This window comes from Dermacentor variabilis, chromosome 4 (genome assembly GCF_050947875.1).
Source record: "Dermacentor variabilis isolate Ectoservices chromosome 4, ASM5094787v1, whole genome shotgun sequence".
NCBI lineage: Eukaryota > Metazoa > Arthropoda > Arachnida > Ixodida > Ixodidae > Dermacentor > Dermacentor variabilis.
This window is the reverse complement of record NC_134571.1, coordinates 219,741,221-219,762,563: the sequence shown is the minus strand read 5'-3', so window position 1 is coordinate 219,762,563 and position 21,343 is coordinate 219,741,221. Positions and strand designations below refer to the sequence as shown.

Here is a 21,343-nt window from a genome sequence, read left to right as displayed (position 1 = left end):
TTGGAATTAATAAACGTCAGCATAACAACACACACAGACCCGCCATTAACGGGAATCGGTGACCAAATTACAAGATGTTGGCACAGCGCTGTGTCGCCGCTTGGCGCTTACTGTGTACGTGCCGTGCGAAATGAAGAGTAGATATCAAATCACTATAGGGCCGCAACCTAACTATAAGAGCGGTTTCTTTACGAAAGGAACTGCTTATTTTAAGTCCAGCTCCATCGGTAGCGCGTGCACGAATTCGACGGGGTCAGGCCTAACCCAAACTTCGCTAAACAGGATCAACATTGACTCAAACTTCACGCGCACGGCTTGAGAGGACTGAAGCTCGTGCATTTCAACTTCGAAGACATGTCGACGAATTTTGAGCGCGAATAATTATATGTACAAGTGAATGAGCTGCAGCTATCGCGTTGCCGGTTCGACGGCTGATCACGCAGGGTTCAATCAAGCGCTATCACTGTCGGCACGCTGATTTTGTCGGTGCTTTCGACACGAAAGCCCGTCGCGCTATATGACAACTCGCACCCATCGGTTGCGTCGTTGTCGGCCTATTACGATGAAATGGTCTCAGTGACACAGTGATGAATAGTCGGCCAATCGTCGACGTCAGCGTCTTGTCGGCCTCGTATCGACCCACAGCTACCACGCCTTAAAACAGTACATGAAGTCAGGCACGCGCTGCCACCACCTGCAACAGTGGGCCGATGCTGCAAGAAGACTGCGTCAGCAACGTGTTTTTGAAGTGTCGCCCAAGTGTAACGCAGTGGTTTATCGATAAATTTGACAGTCGTCAATGCAAGGCGGTAACTACGTGGTCCACGGTGCAGTTCGGACCAAGCCCTGGCCCTTTTCTCTTTCAAAGTGGAGTTGCAGTCTTACGCACCTTTTCGGCACCGCATCGACGTCGAGCTATCAGTAGAGTTTCAACGCGGTACATGGCACGAGCGTCTGCAACAGCGTGCCTCCAAGCGCTTCTTTTTCCGGGATACTTTACCCCGATATCTGGCCGCGCGGCCGCGCGTGCGTCCCTTCCAAAACGTATCGCGACTAATCCGCTAGGGCAGGGCGCATGCGCCGTCGCGCCGTGAGAGGCGGATTGCATGCAGAGGCAGATGAAAAAATAAGCTTTATCGCGCAATCCCTGGTCCGTATACTTTTGCTAACGCGTGTACGTGCTATTAAAGGAACGTCTTGAAAACAATTCAAAAGAAAATTGGTCTGAGCAGGTTGATAGAATGCATTGAATGCAGCCGATTTGAGTTACCTTTAAATATATTTCTCCATGTCCCGAAGATACGCGTTCAATAATACCTTTGTGCATCACTCTGTCTTTGCCCAACCTCAACTTACGATCAGCCACCGATTGACACATGCTTCTCCTGCATTTACTGTTTATCGACAAAAACAATCGGTGTTACTTGTTAGCTGTCTTGTAAACGTGCCATTTGTGCCTAGATGATGATAGAACAAACTAATTGCATTACAAATTAAAAAAAAAACATCTGCAATATGTTCGTGAGGAATTTCATAATGATACTTTATTAGCCATGTGACCGTTCTGAGTGAAGATCTACTGGTATTACATGTTGTAACATGAAAGAAAACAAAATATGAAAATTAACTAGACATTTTCAATATAATTTCCTAAATATTTACCGGCGCATTAGCACAACGAGAGCTATGCAGAAAGTTTACTAGGTACAGCATGTTTTTCGCGCCAGCAACTATACCCGTTGTACAGAATAAAAAGGAAGTTGTTTTTACTGGTATGCGAGAGATGTGAATCAGCTGCTCTTGATAATTGCCTATTATTCACAAATAACTGTTGCGACAAAAATTACAGTTCCACCGCCTGGCTCAAAGGACTGTCCCACCCCTGCGCCCGGGGCTGAGCCGAGCGGAGGCGGTGCTGTTCAGACAATTGCAAACTGGTTCCTTACCCACCCCAGTGTTAATAAATTATCTGTACCCGAAATTATATGTGAGTGATGTGTGCCGCGTGAGCCAGCGGGAGAGCGCGACCCTGACACACATCCTATAGTATTGCACCAAGTTCCCCGACGAAGCTTCGACAAGTATAACAATTCCGCCGCAACTCGCGGCTGCGGCGGAATGCTACGACCATAAAAGCCAAACCTGGGCCGTCCAGCAGGTCTCAGCGGCTCTTGAACGACAAAGGCCGAGCGAAACCGACGGAACCTTGCCCCTCAGGGCGACCGACCGCGGGAGTAACACGCGCTGGTGTTGAGTAGAGACCACCCGCTGAGAAGACGTCAGGGCCCGCGTCACGGCGCCATTTAGTCATGGTGTCGTTCTGCAGGCGACTACATGAAGTTGTTTTTCTCTCTCTCTCTTTCGGTAGACTTGTGCACCGCAAACAAACATGGCCTCTGTATCCATGTTTGCAAAACGGTCATCGCACAAATTTTGTAGAAATTGTAGGAAGCCATCTTATGTATGCATTGAGCATATGCTGGTGGGCTAGTTGGTTAAGGATGATTACAAAGACGGCGCCGAATAAAACAACACACGAAGAAAGGAGACACGAGACAAGCACGTAGGCGCACTAACAACTGAGCGTTTTATTTCTTGCCATAGTAATATATAGCTGCTGTCAAGGATCAAAACAACAAGAATAAACAGGGCAGTCATCTGTATCGCACAAGGAAGCCAACATACAGAATAATTTCTAAGTGTCGCTCTCAAGATACGCCAGTTTCTTTGTCGAAAGAGAAACTGAGGCTTCACTGATACAATCAACACCACGCTTCTTGATCTCAAGCACTCTCAAGTATGTATGCATGATCGTAGTACAGAACGCGTACATTTATACCGAATAATGAGATACTCATCTCCACATTATTGCGTTATGTATGAATGCGAAAGGTTGTTAATGAAAGCAGTAAACAAACCCTTTTCTGCCTACTTATGTTCTGGCGAAACAATATAGCCGCGCACCATGGCGTGCTGGCTCGCGCATCTCGAACAGAAAAAGTTTTCACATAGGTGCGCTGCACACATGTTGTGAGTATGACAAAAGGACTAGAAGCCGAAGGGTGTTGAAAGCAATATCTGAAAGCGGAACACAAGCTGTAAAAATAAATCCGAGCGGTGTCGGTTTCTCCTGGGGCCTCGTCGAGCGCATAGGAGACGAGAAGCGGGATAGAGTTTCCCCCTCACGCATCAACAAAACCGTTGCCATGGCAGCATGTTTGATTTTTTTTCTTCGTTATTTCTCTAGGAAGTTTGGCCCACCAAGCACCAGGGGAGAAATTGGCGCTGGTGACGCAGCTGCCTTAAAACCCCTCAATTAGGGTGGCTTCTAGCCACCCTACCTCAATCTTCCAAAGTAGCGCCATTCACTTCCCTCCTCCTCCGCTCGGCGCGGCCTCGACGGTGGCGCCGCCGGTGGTAGGCCTGCCGGAGCAGACGACGGCCAACACGCTACGGGAGGAAATACGAAGAAAAGTTCGTTCAAGCCCTGCGGGGCAGTTTTTTCAATCGAGATCTTTCTTCGTCAGTCGGTAACTGGCATTCAGAATTTTGTGTTGGAATTGGGGAAGAAATAGAGAAAAGGACCATTATTCAAGGCGCATTTAAGGCGTAAAGCGCCCGATGTTGAGAGTTCGTGTTGCTGAAACACGACGCAAGCACGCGGTGTACTCAAACACGCGCGTAATTACCAAAGTTCCAGGTGTTGACAGCGTGAAAGTATGTGTACGTGGTTTCGTTGGTTCATTTACGTACCTGCAGGATACTTTTGTTCGGCCGGCGGGGGAGAGATTGCCGACCGCACACAGCCGGAATGGCTGTGTGCGGTCAGCAATGCCTGGCAACAGGGCCGTTTTTTTCATTGCGGGGTGCTTTGGTAATCGTGACGATATATTGTTTTTTTTTACAACTACTGCTCCAGGAGGGCACATGTAATGGCTAACGGAGGCCTCTAAAGAGCACATGACATTACAATAATGCAGGCGTCGCAGGGAGTGTTCGCATACAAAATTGGCTGTCCGCGATCTTATACCCCCTTGAAATGCACAGGCTTCGGCGAGCCCCATCCAACCCTGGTTCTAGCTTTGGTGTTCCCGTTGCCGCTTTGGTGCCCTGGAGGCGCCGTCAACAATACGAAATAATGACAAGTTGTTACAACTAGTAAATAAAATTTATTGAAGAAATACAATCGCGCCGAGGCACCAGCTTCTAAAGCAGCGCTAGCGCGCTCGCGCGAGTATTATGAAACGCCAACGAGGAATTTATCGGACCACGTGCGACTCTACTGTCAAAGTGCACGTTAAACATCCTCATGCGAGCTAGATAAAGTTATCCAGAGGCATGCACTACGACCTGTATCCTAGCTTTAGTCACTTCGGTACGTCAAAAACGTTAATCACCACAAACTAAACCAATACATGCGGGCGTACATTCGAAGCTAAAAGACTGCATCGTAAGTCATACTGAGCCTTGCAAAAGCGTCGAGAATGTGCTAACTTCTGGTGGAGCTCAAAACACACCCTGAATAATGTTGCTTTTATGTCACAGGCCAGCTGAAGATGCGTGCATTTCACTGCAAGACGAAACTACATGAAACAAAGAGATCACATTCGAAAAAAAAATTCAAACAACGCGCTAAAAACCACGCAGAGCATGAACACACACTTTTTCGAAGCGGTAGGCGTGAACTAGGCTCAAAATAAGAGGTTGTGAGTAGCCGTGGCCCTTACTTCACTAAGCCGTGCGCTCTTTGCCACTTCCTCGAAGTCAGCCCGCCCGATCCTGCGAATACACACTTCTTTTTGCGTTGCGCCAGCCGGACGGCAAAGCAAAAAGCTGTTTGCGCTCGCTGTGTCTGTTGCGGCAACCAAAGGCGCAGCAGCATGGCATCGCAATTAAGTTCTCGGCCCTACACCTTCTATTACGCTAACGCACTCCGTCAGTTCGCCTACCGTACTTTCGTCGCGCAGGCCCAACAATGGAGGTCGGCGCGCGCTGGAAAGAAAAAAAATATACAAAAGCGCGGCGCCTGCTCCACGCTGGAAAGGAAATAAATATACAAAAGCGCCGCGCCTGCTTCCACGTGACACAGATTGGCCAATGGGGGAGCGGAGGAGGCTGGGGCGACAGGAGGTGTGGAGGAGGACGCGCCAGGGTGAGCGGGGTGGCGGAAAGATCTAAGAATGGCGCTACTTTTGAAAAAATGAGGGGCTTTAAGCTGTCTTAACGTTGCCGTTTTCTCAGGGGTGCACCAGCTGACGTAGCCGTGACTCTGCCCCCAACGCAGATCGCTCTCAAGATACCGCCGCGCTACCGCGTGCAGTCGCCACAGGCGCAGTTGCAGCCAAGGTAGAACCCCAACCCACTCCGCCCGATATCTCGCAACGCTGGGTTCCTCGCGCGCGACGAATGACGGCGCGCCTCATCTCCCCTTGCGTTACTTTCGCGTGGGCGAGATTGAGCCGGCGATCGTCGGCTCCTCTTCCGCATACAAGCTGGGTGCGCGGCTACGGTACTATCGCCATTGGACTTTATATACAACCTCACGGCGACCGCGACGCCGACGGCAGAAATGCCCTTGGAGCGTCGATATAATTGCTATCGCAATAAAAAGCTAGAAGTTTACAGCTGCGTAGCTCTTCACGCATACAGATATCACAATTAAGGAAAGTGCGCTTGTGAAATCGTGCACAGCGGTGAAACATGAGTTGAAAACTTGTGTCAAATAAGTACATCGTTGCCTTGAGTTTCACAGAAATCCTATTGACAGATTATTTCTATATATATCAGCGCTATGTATACTACAACAATTTCATCTGCTTTAAATTTCCCGGAAAGACAGTTTACAAATCCATGGTAATTGATTTTTCCTGGGGAGTTACCAAAATGTTAACCTGAGCTTTCATTTACAAGAAGTTTCCGATTATCGGCAATGTTATTTTTATCTCAATTGCCAAATAAAAAATACGCCCCAAAATATCAGTAGAGCGGCAAGTTAGGCTAGTCGGTGGAAGTTTATCTTACAGTAAGTTTATCTTGTCCGCTGTAAACCTACGGACAACAGAAGTGCACAGGGCGTCCTGTGCACTTCTGTCGTCTTATAGCGCAGTATAACCCCCTCTTTACAAGATAAACAGTCCGTATGTTTAGCCTTTTCTTTCAAATGCCACCAATCTCATCAAACTTGCTTTAGTCGATGCTGAACAAAATTTCTATCGTCTAGTGTGCTTAAACAGGAGTTCCGAAAATGTAGCTCTCTTTTATTTATTTATCTTTTAAGGACAATTTGCCGCAAGGCATACGCGGTATAAAATATAAAAGCTTTCTTGTAATGGCAAAAAGAAGTTGTTAAGTTGTCTCGCATTACGCGAACTTCATTATAAATGGCGTTGAACAGATTATCACATGACCTTCTGAAAGTACGCCAAATGACGTAGCTGGATCATAAGAAAGGAGGCTGCCTCACACAACTGCTTCCCAACTACACCACCACATCAGTACGACACTTTATTGACGTCTGCATGACATTTGTTTTCAAGTGTAAACTGCTCGTTATCTACACTGAACATTGTATCAGAGCAGATAAGCACAACTTGTTAAGGTCGTACTGAATCCACTAAATATGTAAAAAAGAACAATAGAATCTCAAGTTACTCAACAAATGCCAAACCATAGCAAATAACATTACACGCAAGTTATGGGTTCGCCGTATATAGGCAAATATATTACTTTGCTTTCTGCCAGCCACATCTTGATGCGGGCGAAATGTGAAAGCACCCGTGTTTAGGTACACGTTAAAGAATACCAGGTGGTCAAAAAAAATCATCAGCCCTTCCATTCTGTGAAGAAGGATGAGCAGCGAAGCTGCGGCGTGTTTTACCTCCCATGTATATATGGGTATGTATATGCCCATGTATATATGGGTATTGCGCTTAACACGCGTCCGACCCATAAAAGAGCTAGGTGGACACTGCAGATAAAGTCGTCTAGGCGACTATGACGCAGCTACCACACACAACGCCAACTGGTGGTGACAGTGTGCACAGGACACGGGTGGCAGTTGAACCGAGCCTCGACGTAAGCGACGATATGCGTTTATCGGGGCGCAGTCAAAGGAGTGACCTAAACAAAGCACTTTGTAATTTGCGATTGAGCACACTTCCTACTTAATTAGCCCAAGGAAACTTGGAAGGACTAGAGTTTTATTCTAGCGGACAAACATGGGTCTGTCCGTTTCACTCTCGCAGAAGCCCATTTATTGACAGCAGACGGAAATTCCACAGTATTTACAACTTCCCTGTGAACGACGTAATCATAAAAAGAAGACGAAACTCGGTGTGACGTTACAGCCCTCTTAACAGCCAATTTCAGTGTAATTTGTATCGGGATAGTTTAGACAAAACAATAGTTACAGACGTTTTCTGTAATCATACTCGCTCCGTAGAAGGCCATGTATTCACAGCAAGCGGGAATTCTGTATCGTTTACAACTTTAATGTAATAAAAATAAATATATGGGGTTTTACGTGCCAAAACCACTTTCTGATTATGAGGCACGCCGTAGTGGAGGACTCCGAAAATTTAGACCACCTGGGGTGAACTAATTATGACAAGTAAATGAAACTCGGCGCATGATGGAGTTGTGCTAGCGGCCAACTTTAGTGTATATTTTTCCATCATACCTACATTAGAGTGACAGCTACAGAGCATTCGCAAGGAACTGGCATATAAGCTATAAAGCATATAAACCCGCATATAAACTACTGTAACCTTGTTTGGGGGACAACATCTCAAACAAACATTCACAAATTACTTGTAACACAGAAAAAAGTTATTCGCCATATCGCAAATGCCCCATACAATTCCCATACGCGGGATTTGTTTCAGTCGGTTAATGTCCTTCCTGTCAAGCATGCATACATATTTAACCTGTTCTTAAAATACAAGAGCAGCTTAAGACGCACAAATGAGCATTTTCTTCGAATGAGCTGCCTCAAAAAAGCATTGCAGCTGCCGTACAGCGTAAGGCAAAGAGAAATATGGGATTTGCCATTTTCCCGAACCCAAAATGGTTTTAACAGGTTACAATATCGTGTACCATTCCTGCTAAATAGCCTTGAAAAGAGGCATATAGACCCAAGGACCATCACTAGAAAACAATGGAAAGAATTTTTAATGGCGAACGACGGTCTTCAACTTTAAAGAAAAAAAGAAAGGGGAAAAAGGCGAAGGGAAAAATGTAATGTAAACGTTTTCTATTACAGGTCACTTGTTTTCGTATTACCTTTGTATGATTCCTTTATTGTCTGTACGACCTGGGTGAAAATGGTCTAAATTGGACCAGAAGTGCGTATTTTTTTCCTTCCATTTCCTCTATGTTTTCAGACATGTTGGCCTGTACGTGGGATGCTATTGTACGTGAATACATTTGTCATACATTCCTTTTCCTGCATATGTTTTCAGACATGTTGGCCTGTACGTGGGATGCTATTGTACGCGAATACATTTGTCTTGCTTTTTTTTTTGTGTGAGATGCAACACATATATGTAAACAATATGTATTTACAATGAGTGTAAAAACCATTTCGCTGCCAGTCAAACAGGGGCAAGGGCCTCGTCAAGCTGCTTGTAGCAGCTTTTTTGCTCTTGTCCTGGCATTCTTTTTTTTCATACGCGGAAGAATGCTGAATAAAGATTTGAAAACTGGAGACGACCTTCTTTTCGTGTCGACGGGAAGCGTAGACGGACGGACATCGACCACTGCTGGAGGGCGTAAAGCTTCGCTGTAAGAATTATTCCGGAGTCCCACGGCCAACCAGATTATGGTTCTGGCGCGTGAAACCCAGAATTACTTTCCTTTCTCTCTGCCGTTACTGGGAACAAAATAGGGCTGGGATCATCAATGGTCCAAGCGGTTAACTACATACTTCGTTACCAGGATTGGCTGGTCGCGAGCGGTGGATGATGAAGTATGATGCGGAATCATTGCATTATAGCAGTCAGGCCAAGTTTAGCAGGGATCCACGCACGCTTAACACGGCGTCATGGCTAAATATTTTTCTCTGTAACAAGAGCAAGCTTTAGCTCAGAATCTCCCATCTAAATACACTGCTTCTAACGCGATATTGTTACGGGCCCCGTGTCGCAGAAAATCCAGCGTCGACCATCCTTCCGGCAAAAATAATTCCGAACCACGCAAGCACGCAGGCCGTCCATGTAGCGCAAAGACGTCAGCGAATGAAATTTCTCAAAGTAAAATACGCCTGATAAGATCGTAAAGTACGACTTACACACAACGTATACTGATATGATAGCGTCGGAGTTTAATTTGAAAATTCGAGAAAACAAAATTCTGTTGCGCGGAAACTCAAACATTACCCATTTTGCAATTTTTGCATTTAAAGCCGATGGCGAAGCTCCAATGAGTGTGGCGAGTACCGTATGCTATTTCTACTATTCTTGGGGCTGTCATCTGCCGCATGTGTTATTGCTATAGACGACGGGATTTCACCTACCAGTGAGAAACAATGTGATGGCGCGCCAAATCGTCACCACAAACAGCGCGTTCGCCTTTTGTTTCGCAGTGCAGATTTGCGCCGAAAAAACGTATGCGCTCATATACCCTGCATTCTGGAGGTAAGACTGAAAAAATGAACTGATTAGCCGCAGCACCATCTGCGACTGGCGATGCACCATTCGAGACACGCTAAGGCGACTAACCTTGAATTTTCTAGGTTTCTCGCATACGCTGACAGCAGGATAAATATAGGCAAGGAAGAAATATGGCTCCAGCCGAGAAGAAATTCACTGCCTAACGTCACCTACCAGTAAAGCGCATGTAAAACGCTGCTATCCTTGAAACGGCAGCAGTGTGCTTTGTACAGCGCTAGTTTTCCATCATCACCGAGCGTGCTTCTCGTTATCGCCACTGCCAACCCATGCAATTAAACCAACCGGAGGACATAAGCGTTACCCAAACACCACCTGTACGACGGCAAGCGTAGTGCTATTCATTGGCGCTCCCGAGTGCGCTCCCTCTTGCTTGGTCGGCAAGTTTCCGTTTCATTGCAGTACGCGACTTGCGGAAGTATCCCCCTTCGACGGGATTTGAGCAGACTTTGCCCTCTTTCCTGTCGTGCTGAGTGCGCAATCCCACTGCGTGCTCCCCAGTCAGGCGGGTTGGTGGGGCTGCAGAAGTAGCGCGGGTACTCCGCAGCACCAAAAGTGGGGAAAATAAAGCGTATGTAGCTGATTGGCAAATCGATTTCTTGTTTTTTCAATTAGCAACTACTTCAGGCATCACGTATGTAATGCAAGAGCACAGTAGCAAATTAAAAATTTGGAGGACGTTTAAGGGTCGCCTTAAGAGTGGAATGCGATAGCATTCAAAGATCCCTAACAGTTTCTCAGTCTTCCCGGCAACTGCAGCGTATGTAACCGTGATGTTTAATGGGAAACGCTCGCGGCGAAGCTATGCACGAAGGCGGGCTTTCTGGTAGAAACGCGGCCTCTTGCATGGGCCACGATGCGGCAAGGCGAGCGCCATCTGGCAGTCTTTCAGGAAGCGGGCACGCCCCTCCGTGAACTCCGAGATATTTACGCGCCGACGTGCGCAAATGGCGGACGCCGCCTCCGTTCTATGCATTGTAGAAATGCTGAAAAGGGGTTTTGAGTTCCCGCGTAACAAAATTATGTTTCCTCGTATATTCAAACTACAATCGAAGAGCTACATCATCTCTGTGATCTGCTTGTAAGACTTGGTTTACGATTTTTCCAGGTATTTTAGCTTGAGAAGTTCAATTAGTTCCGTCAACTCCTTGCGTCACATGGAAGGCCTGGCTATGTGTGTGTTTCAAAATTTTTTTTGGCCGAAACGACGTCCGACGCGGAATGCGGAAGCCGTATTTTCTGCAACACGGGCTCCTAACGCTATCGCGATGAAGCAGTTGCTTTCGGCAACGCGTCGTTGGCTCTTTCGCGTGAAATTAAACCTAGGCATACACGAGCATTCTTCGAGTGCGGCCGCCGAGAATCACACTGGCGACCCCGTGCTCAGCAGCAGGACGCCGCACGGTGAGAAAGTGTGGCCACGCGCAGCCTGGCGAAGTGCACATATGCCGTACAGGTACAGAAACCATCGACGGTGATTGCCAATGCAAGCTGGGGGCCCGACGCTTCCGAAAAGCTATTCGCTTTGTTAAAGTGGCTTTTCTACCACTCCAATCTCTTACGTACTTGCGATTTCGCGCACACTGGCGAACGCCCCACACCCCTAGATGTGGGTGAGGTGCACCTATGATGCTAAAAAAAATCGTAATCGAGCCTTACAGCACAGCGGCCCAGTGCTCTAACCACATGGCCACGATCGCAGGCATGCTTCTCTCGTTCCGAGGTCGCTCTTTTAAGCACCTGGCGCGAGCGTCACGTGCCAGTTTCTCGCATTCTTCCCTCATGACAGCCGGCGCTTCGAGACGCCGTGCTATACCGCACTGCTTACGGGATGTGCCCACTAAAACGATAAGATACAAGGAAAGAAAGCTGGTTTGACGAACTACTGGCTATAAAATTCCAGTAGGCGCATGGCCTAACCGTCAGTACTGTTCAGCCAGGTAGAATTTACTTTCTGGATTGCTCATGGGTAGCTTCTGCAGCCTCACGCATTTTGGTTTCTTATGAGACCAACGTACACAAATGCGCTTGTGAGTTCGTTACATGAGCGCGGTTGTTTTTCCTTCTCTGTCATAATCCTCCATCGAGTGAGTAATGTCATGGTAAGGTTTGTAACAGCACGGCCAAGGCAAGGACAACAGAAGGAATAAAACGACGACACAGCGTTGTTGTCCTTCTGTTGTCCTTGCCTTGGGTGCGCTGTTACAAACCTTACCATGAATCCCAACCAACTGGCCCAACTTGCCGTTCTGACGGAGTGAGTAATGTGTTGTGCCATTTTGCTTACTTTTTATGTTGTCATTCGGTATTTCTCAGAATACAGTTAACGTACTGTAGCGCGGTACAAACGGGGAATCAGACTCGTGCAGTAGTTTCCTGTCGTGAAAGTAAAAGTTTTGTGCACTCGCGGTTCCCTTTGAACATAATGTCTTTTATGGAAAACGATTTTTACATCTGCGCGCAGGTCCGCCGTAACCAGGAGACTGCCCTTCTATACAGTCCTTCTGAGAAAGGAAAAAAAAAAGAGTGGGAAGGGGGCACGACACGCAGCGGCTCATGCTATAGAAACTACTGAAATAAATCTAAATAAATCGTGACAATTTGTGCAGAGACAAGGCTTTTTGATTGCAGCAGAATACGAAGTTATTGTGAATCAAAGTAAACAGCGCCGCAGCATACGCTAAAGATAGAGATAGACACGCTATTTCCTGTTTAGGATAACGTATCCTATTGAACTTAAGGCAGTACGTTTATTATTATTGTTTGTTTTGAACACATATATACAATTATCAGGAAAGGCAAATCGAGGAGCAGGCTGGCAACTGCCACCAGAAATGGCACAACGCCTACCTACTCTTCAGAAGGGAGGTGACAGCAACACAGAAATGGAAGATAGGAAGGAGGGGAGGAAAGATGGAAACGAAGAGCAACAGGATAAATATCAGAAAACCGAAAGCACGCGTTTCGGGTCATCTTCTTCAGCTGCTATTTTTCTTATTGAGCAGATCGCGTTTTACAATCTCTTGGTTACGCTGGTGGTATTCTCATTGTATAAAGCACACTGACTGGTAATCAATAAAAATTTTGCAGATTGCCTACACGGCACTTTCATTGCTTTCCCTCTCGAACATCAGCTTCCCAAGCTGCCGGCGTTCCATACGCCCGCACAACGCAGACTGACCCACCTCGAGCTCGACGAAGTCTCCGAGAGCCTCGACGATGTCCACGTGCACTCTCGTCTGGCCCACGAGGAAGAGGTCCCGCTTCTTGCTCACCACGCCGCGCACGCCCATGCTTCGCGACAGCAGTCTCTGTGCACAAAGCAACAAAGCCACTGACTGTGGAAAGGGAAGAATAAAGGAAGCCTCGACAAGATTGCTTCTTTCGCGTTATGGCTCCAGTTATGGCAAAGCCTCTTCAAGATGGTTTCGCAACATACCGGTTTTGAGCATCGAAAGCAAAAGGGGACGCTTAAGCGAAAGAAAGCCGCATTCAGGGCCGAATGTAGCTGTTCAACAGACACCTGTGTCTAGTAAGAGACAGAGAAAAAAAAAGTGAAAAAAAAAACACCCTGCACACCAAGTCTCTAACAAGGCTAAGATCTCCAAAAGGCTCTAACGGTTTCATCCATTCAGAGGCTGTCAGGATTGGGGGCTCAATCCCATCGCTCGTGATCCGTTGTCAAGATTGGAGTCCGGCATGAATTCGAAGGTAGCTGGCCCATGCCGTCGTCCAACTTATCCACGCTGAGGACGTTGATGAAGGGAAGAACTGATCGAGAACGAGGAAAATGGGTTTATTTACAGTAATTACAGTACAGTGTAAAAACACACTGTACTGTTGGTGGTGAAAATAAACTTCAACTTCGACTTCAATTATATCAGTCTAACATGACTGTTTGAGAAAAGTGCATCAGTCTAACATGACTGCTTAAGAAAAAGAGTGTCAGTCCAACATGACTGCTCAAGAGAAAGTGTATCGAACATCCGCACAACAGCAGTTTTTAAACCCTCGGTCCGCCGGCGATACAAGGCGGCGAATGTTCGTGTTTCATCGCAAAACTAGCCGCCTCCCGCAGGACGGCTTACGCACACAAAGGCACACACATTCCGATGTCCGGAGCCGACGCCAAGGGGAGCCGTTCCGGGTAGCTCGGAGCCATTCTGGGTAGCTCGTTGTCTTGCGTCCCGGTCGGCGCGTGGGAAGCAACAAAAAACGGCTTTCCCGCGGCAGCTCGCGCACGCGTAGCAGATCAGGTCCGCGCTGGGGAGTTCGGGCACAATAGTTCGTCCGCCGAACTCATTCCGTCATAACGGCGATGGGGCTAGAGGATGGCGGCGGTTTTCAGCACAAAGCCCGCTTCATCGAACGCATCCTAGCTGAAGCGACGGAGAGTGGGGGATGCGCGTCTTGTTCCCCAGTCGTAATTGGGTGGCAATCCTGCATTGCAGCTCGCCATTCTTAACAGCGCCTCCATGGCCTGAAAAATCTCGACTGTCTAGCGCTGACAACCGCTAGGCAGGAACAGAACGGCTGGTGGTCAGGGGGAGGGGGGGGATTGATGTCCTGGCTCACAGTGACCACTTGTGTATTGATGTCACCGCCCCAAAACATCCAACAAGGACAGGCAACTGCAAAATGAACCCCACAACACGGCTCTGTGCCGAGATGACGTGCATTGGCTCTCACCTTGGACCCGCTAGGCTTCAAAAAAAAAACAACAACATAAGTGCAGAAACAAAAAAATACTGCATTTCGCTATGCCAATTTCTGAAGCAAATTCCTGCTGACAAATTCAGCAATCATGGAGGGAATCCTGCTAAATGAGAGGGGATCTTCTTCGCTTAATAAAATTAACACTAGTAACCCTAAAATTTAGGCGGGACCCTCAAGCGCAGAATTCAAATTAGCCTGCTCAATCCATCCGCATTGCTATGCAACTTTCCCTTCTTATATCTAACGGAGAAGTTGTACTCTTGGAGAGTGAGGCTCCATGGGAGCAAGCGACCATTTTTGTGTGACATTTGATTGAGCCACGTCAGAGGACAGTGGTCGGTCTCGAAGATGAACTTCGCTCCGTACAAGTAACACGACAACTTCTGGGCGGCCCAAACTAAGCAAGCACATTCCTTCTCTGAAGCGCTGTAGGCTTCTTCTCTTACATTTAGTTTACGGCTGGCATAGAGGATAGGATGCTCCTCGTTATCGTCGCCCACCTGACTAAGTACCACGCCCATACCTCTGTCGCTTGCGTCGCACTGAACTATGAATTCGTTTGTGTAGTCTGGCGCGCGAAGCACAGGGCGAGAAACCAATAGCGTTTTCAAACTTTGGAAAGCGTTCTCCTTGTCCTTATCCCAGTGTGCGTTACTCGGTGCTCCCTTTCGAAGGGCGTCTGTTAATGGACTTGTCAATTGCGAGTAATTCGGAATGTACCGTTGACAGTACCCCACAAGTCCCAAAAATGAACGTAGGTCCGTTTTCGCGCGCGGCTGAGAAAATTCTCCAATCGTAGCTATTTTCAGCTCAGCCGGCCGTCTCATGCCCTGACCGACAACATGGCCTAGATAAGTAACCTGCGAACAACCAAACCTACACTTTTCCGCTTTCATCGTTAAGCGGGCTTCCCTCAACCGTGAGAACACCTGTTTGAGGTGCGATACGAGTTGTTCCCAGCTGTCCGAAAAAATTGCTACATCATCAAGATAGCGCAAGGCGAACTCCTGCAAGTCTTTTAGGACAATATCCAATAACTTAGAGAAGCTAAATGGCGCGTTCTTCAGCCCGAAGCTGAGTGCGAGAGGGCGAAAAGTGCCTACAGGCGAGATGAATGCGGCATAGCGGCTGGCACTTTCTGAAAGGGGAACTTGCCAGTACCCCCGCACGGGATCTATAGTTGAAATGTATTTAGCAGCGCTAACTCTTTCAATTCGGTCCTTAATGTTGGGTATCGGGTACAGCTGATCCCTAGTGATGGCATTTAACTTCCTGTAGTCAACACACGGACGAGGGTCGTTGTTAGGGGTTTCTACGAGTATTAGCGGTGACGTGTAGTCACTCTCAGCGGGCTCAATAACTCCAAACTCTAGCATGCGCTGTATCTCTACCTCCATAATCTTTCTCTGTTTTGGAGACACCCTGTAAGGCGGGTGTCTGGTTCGGTTGATGTCAGCTCAATTTCATGCGTTATTAGTTCGGTTCTACCTGGCTGATCGCTAAATCTGTCGAGATATTCCCCTAACACCTCTTTTAGCTCATCTAGCTGCTCGGGTCTTAGAGCGTGCGAGCTTACCGAGCGTTCTACTACTTCTTCTAGGCCGATTTCAGAGTTGGAGGTCGCCCTATACTCTTTAAACTTGGTACTAGTGCCATCCTGCTCTTTGATGGTATAGTTAACGACTCCGCTCCGCTCTATATACGGCTTCATCAAATTGCAGTGATATATCCTCACCTCCTTCCTGCGACCGGGCATTTTCAGAGCATAGTTAGTATCTGAAAGTTTGTGCAACCCTTTAACGGGTCCGTCCCAGTGAACTTGAAGCTTGTTCTTTCTTGAAGGTTTGAGGATCATTACCTGGTCTCCGGCGTTAAACGTACGAAGCCTCGCATTCTTGTCGTAATAGAATTTGGCGTTCTTTTGAGCTATTCCCATGTTCTTTCCGACTAGTTCTTGGGTTGCGCTTAGCCGTTCCAGTAAATTTAGCACGTATTCAACTACTGTTGGACTCTCCCCTCTTTCCTCCCACCTCTCTCTTAACATTCTCAGTGGAGAACGGAGTGTCCTCCCATACACTAGTTCTGCTGGTGAGAACCCTGTCGCTTCATGTGGAACCGTTCGCAAAGCAAACAAAGTTGCCGGCAGACAGTTCTCCCAGTCCTCCTTATGCTCGTAACAGAGCGCACGCAAAACTCGCTTAAGCACCGAATGCCACCTCTCTACACTGTTTGACTGAGGGTGATAGACAGAACTGTGTATTAACTTTACCCCGCACTTTTGCGAGAATGTGGAAGTCAGTGCGCTCGTGAATACTGACCCTTGATCTGCCTGAATTTCGGCTGGAAACCCAACTCGTGCAAACACTGTCAAAAGCGCGTCTACTACTTCGGTGGAACTGAGCTCTTTCAAAGGGATTGCTTCTGGAAACTTGGTAGCCGGACACAGCATGGTAAACAAGTACCTGTAGCCCGATTTTGTTTTTGGAAGAGGCCCTACCGTGTCTATTACAAGTCGTCTGAAAGGCTCTGTTATTAAGGGCACTACCTTCAGCGGAGCTTTCCATGTCTCTCCTGGTTTACCAGAACGCTGGCAGGCGTCGCATCATCTTACAAAGTTTTCTACGTCTTTGAAACAGCCAGGCCAGTAGTATTCCATAAGCAATCTTTCCTTTGATTTGTTTATGCCTAGGTGGCCGGACCACCCATTTCCATGACATAGACTCAAAAGGTCCTCCCTGTACTTAGTAGGTACGACTAACTGATCTCAAATCCTACCCTATCGATCTCTGTAGTTCCGATACAACAATCCTTCTCTCTCATGTATCGTCACGTTGCGCCTAGCAATGCCTTCTTTAGCTGTGTCATGTAATTTAGCTAAGCTCTCATCATTCTGTTGCTCAGCTGCCAGTGACTCTCTATCCACACGTAAGAGCTGATCAAAGTTCTTTGAGGCCGGTGATAATAACGACCCTGTCTCGCTTGTGAGTGCGTCAGCTTGCTCTTCCTGTAGGCTAGAACTTTGACACTCTAGTGCTACGCTCTCATTGAGCTGGTCAGCTGGCAGGCTCTCCTCAACTGTTCTTTTGTTCCTCGGGCCTTGCTCGGATTCGGGTATTGAAGTTATCCCCTTTTCTGCTTCCGCTGGAGGAGCTTGTGCATTTTCAGCCGAAAGCGCCGCGATCTTACGAGCTTGGCCTCGGGTCAATGCTTGTACTATGCCCTCTCCCAGTTTGAGCCCTTTGTCACGCAGTAACTGATTCGAACGATTCGAAAAAATGTGAGGATACTGCAGTGACAAAAATTTGGAAACTGCAGCCATAGTCTCTAGCTCCCCGAACGGTCCATTGATTTTGACTTTGGCCATGGGCAGACACACGCTGTGTTGTTCTACAACCTGTTTTATCCATGCTACTTCTCCGGTGAAGTCATCTACCGTCACGTAAGATGGATGGACAATGTCCATCGTGGCGGCACTGTCCCTTAGAACTCGGCATGGTTTTCCATTAACTTGCAGGTCGTGAAGATATGGACTTAAAAGTTCCATATTCTCATCTTTTTCCTCCACGTAGGAGAAAACTACGCTAGGCTTCCCGCAGTTTACAGCTATATGTCCCAGTTTGTGGCATTTGTAACAGCGAATTGGTCTAAAAGATTGGAATGTTCTTTTCTGTTCTTTTTGTGCGGTTTCTACATTAGGTTTCTCTTCGTTCTTTTCTGCGGGCTTTTCCGCCATGTCTACAGGCTCCGATCGTCTAGTCTGCTCGCCCCTTTTGAACGGTAATGGTTTCCGCGGTCCATTTCGACCGTCCAAGTTTCCGTCCTCGGAGTTCAACTTTCTACGGGTTGCGTACTCTTCGGCTAATTCGGCCGCCCTTTCCACAGTGTTTACATTCCCTCTGTCTTGCACCCACAGTTTCACAGCTTGGGGGATGGTTTTGTAAAACTGCTCTAGACACATGCATTCAATGATCATGTCTCTGCTGTCGTACGCTTCCGCGCTTTTAAGCCACTCGACTAGGTTGGCCTTTGAGCTATATGCAAACTCCGGATATCCTAGGGTGGTTGCTTGGGCTAGTTGGTAATTCATGATCAAAAATAACGTACAGCGCAACACTGTGACACCCTGGACACCCCCTGTGACTGTCGTACATTTTCTGCGCATGCCTCTTCTTGTATATATACACACGATGTGGCAACGCAATAAAATCTTGTTGGAAGTCAGCGCTGTGTATGTCGTCTATCGCTGTCCTTGTCCTTTGCGCTGTACGTTATTTTTGATCCGGATATCCCTCGCTATCTTTCTTGCCTGTGCTCCTAAACCTTTGCCGAAAAGCTTCGGCTGAAAGGTGGTATTTCTTCAGGAGACTAGCTTTAACTTTTGCATAATCATATGCATCCTAAGCACTCAGTCTGGCGATTACTTCCGCCGCCTCACACGGCAACATAGAGAGCAACCACTGTGGCCATGTACTCGGGCCAAAGTTCATCTTTTCGCAAGTCCTTTCAAAATTGCTTAGGAACAAGCCTATGTCGGTCCCGACCTCAAATGGCTTTAATAGCCTGTCCATGCGGTACGATTCTGTCTCACTTGATCGTCCCAGAGCGCCTTCACTTCCTTGAGACAACTCCAAACGTTTGCTTTCAAGTTCAAGTTGCATTTTTCTTAACTCGCGATCTTTATCGCGTTCCTCTCTCTCTCTCTGTCCCATTCTTCTCTTTCCCGTTCTTCTCTGTCCCGTTCTTCTCTTTCTCTGTCCCGTTTCTCTCTTTTTTTCAGAAGTTCTAACGCCATTTCAATTTCTTCCTCACTGGCCTTTTCGGAAATTAGCTCCAATAATTCCGATTTTAGCATTTCCTTGCGCACATCTAGGCCCAGTTCCTCACCAACAATCAACAACTCGTCTCTCAGCAGTGTCATTAACTCCATGATTGCAGCTTTACTGCCTTGGTTCTGCTCTCTAAATCTAGCTAGGTAAACGCAACCTAGCTAACACTCAACAATCTAGCTTCCCTACAGTTCTAAACAGAACAACTGCAAAATGAAGCCTAGAAAGTCAAAGCAAGAACCAAGCACTCACCGCAGATACAGCACCATGTCGCAAAGTCCATCCCACCACTGTCACCAGTTGTCAGGATTGGGGGCTCAATCCCATCGCTCGTGATCCGTTGTCAAGATTGGAGTCCGGCATGAATTCGAAGGTAGCTGGCCCATGCCGTCGTCCAACTTATCCACGCTGAGGACGTTGATGAAGGGAAGAACTGCTTCTCATCGAGAACGAGGAAAATGGGTTTATTTACAGTAATTATATCAGTCTAACATGACTGCTTGAGAAAAGTGCATCAGTCTAACATGACTGCTTAAGAAAAAGAGTGTCAGTCCAACATGACTGCTCAAGAGAAAGTGTATCGAACATCCGCACAACAGCAGTTTTTAAACACTCGGTCCGCCGGCGATACAGGGCGGCGAATGTTCGTGTTTCATCGCAAAACTAGCCGCCTCCCGCAGGATGGCTTACGCACACAAAGGCACACACATTCCGATGTCCGGAGCCGACGCCAGAGGGGAGCCGTTCCGGGTAGCTCGGAGCCATTCTGGGTAGCTCGTTGTCTTGCGTCCCGGTCGGCGCGTGGGAAGCAACAAAAAACGGCTTTCCCGCGGCAGCTCGCGCACGCGTAGCAGATCAGGTCCGCGCTGGGGAGTTCGGGCACAATAGTTCGTCCGCCGAACTCATTCCGTCATAACGGCGATGGGGCTAGAGGATGGCGGCGGTTTTCAGCACAAAGCCCGCTTCATCGAACGCATCCTAGCTGAAGCGACGGAGAGTGGGGGATGCGCGTCTTGTTCCCCAGTCGTAATTGGGTGGCAATCCTGCATTGCAGCTCGCCATTCTTAACAAGGCACAAATTGTTACCGTCCTATCTGCAGTACGATTTATTTTACAAGCTACCATGAAATGCAACACGGTTCACCTTTCAAGCCCTGGGACATGCGGAAAATAAGGTAACTATATTAAGATATTATGTCTCACTAGTTGGTTGTATAAGTATTTTGCGACTAGTCCACGAATTACACTGCAAGACTACAAATCGCGCGAAACTAATTTCGGATGTCCCGACCTTATGTGCAACCACATTTACGTGCCTACGTGCCGTATCCCTACAGGAAAAAATCAAATAACAATAATTTAGTTATTACTTTTACACGAAAACAGAATAAATATCATCATGTGTGAGACAGCACGATGCGCTGTTTATCAGTTGCCTTTCACTAAAATATCAGAAAGTCCAGAAAATTTTTCTACGGCAGAACGTGTCATTACCCATACGTCGCACCATCCACCTAATGTCATCATCCTCAAGCTGGACGTTTGTTTATTCATTTATTTTCGATACTCTCAATCGCCGAGGCATTGCAGAGGGGAGTGGGTGACAGCATATAAACAAAGAAAAGAACAGAATGAAACGTGCAACGTTATACAGTATTAGCGAGAAATTGTAAAATATTCGTATCCTGGTTGTCCATAGTTTGAACTCTTGATTGCTGCCGTAAAATAATGCACAGCAGTTTGCGTACGCCCATAGTACGCTGTACAATCACGACGTGCACATTTAGCACGCTTCCGCTGAGTTTATTTGACAGCCCTGGTATCACCATCGCCTTCCATATTTGTCCACAAATGTAGCCCCAAAACACGCGTCTGTGTGGAACACCTCAAATACTATGCACTCTCTTTGGCGTCACCGTTACCATAGACAGCTGAACAATTCCACCCCAGTATTCACGAGGTGTGTAGATTGTAGGCTGCAGTAGTGTCAAGTCAACGCGCTTCCACGCCAAATGTGTCCCTAGGAGTATTTTCCTGTTGGAAAATTGGCGCTAAAAACGTCAACTCATTAATTAAACGTCCTTCAGGCATTCTCCCTGCAGCTTCATACGAATAGCCAAGGGTGGCGGTCTCAGT

General features: G+C 47.4%; 1 protein-coding gene across 3 annotated transcripts in view; it reads right to left on the bottom strand.

Moving 5' to 3' along the window:
• The window catches only part of LOC142580117 (adenylate cyclase CyaB), a 189,527-nt gene that overhangs the window by 14,493 nt on the left and 153,691 nt on the right, over nt 1-21,343 (bottom strand). For all 3 annotated transcript variants that reach the window (XM_075690933.1, XM_075690934.1, XM_075690935.1), the window contains one exon: nt 12,851-12,976. In XM_075690933.1, coding sequence (XP_075547048.1) covers nt 12,851-12,976 — 126 coding nt within the window. The remainder of the gene's footprint in view (nt 1-12,850; nt 12,977-21,343) is intronic.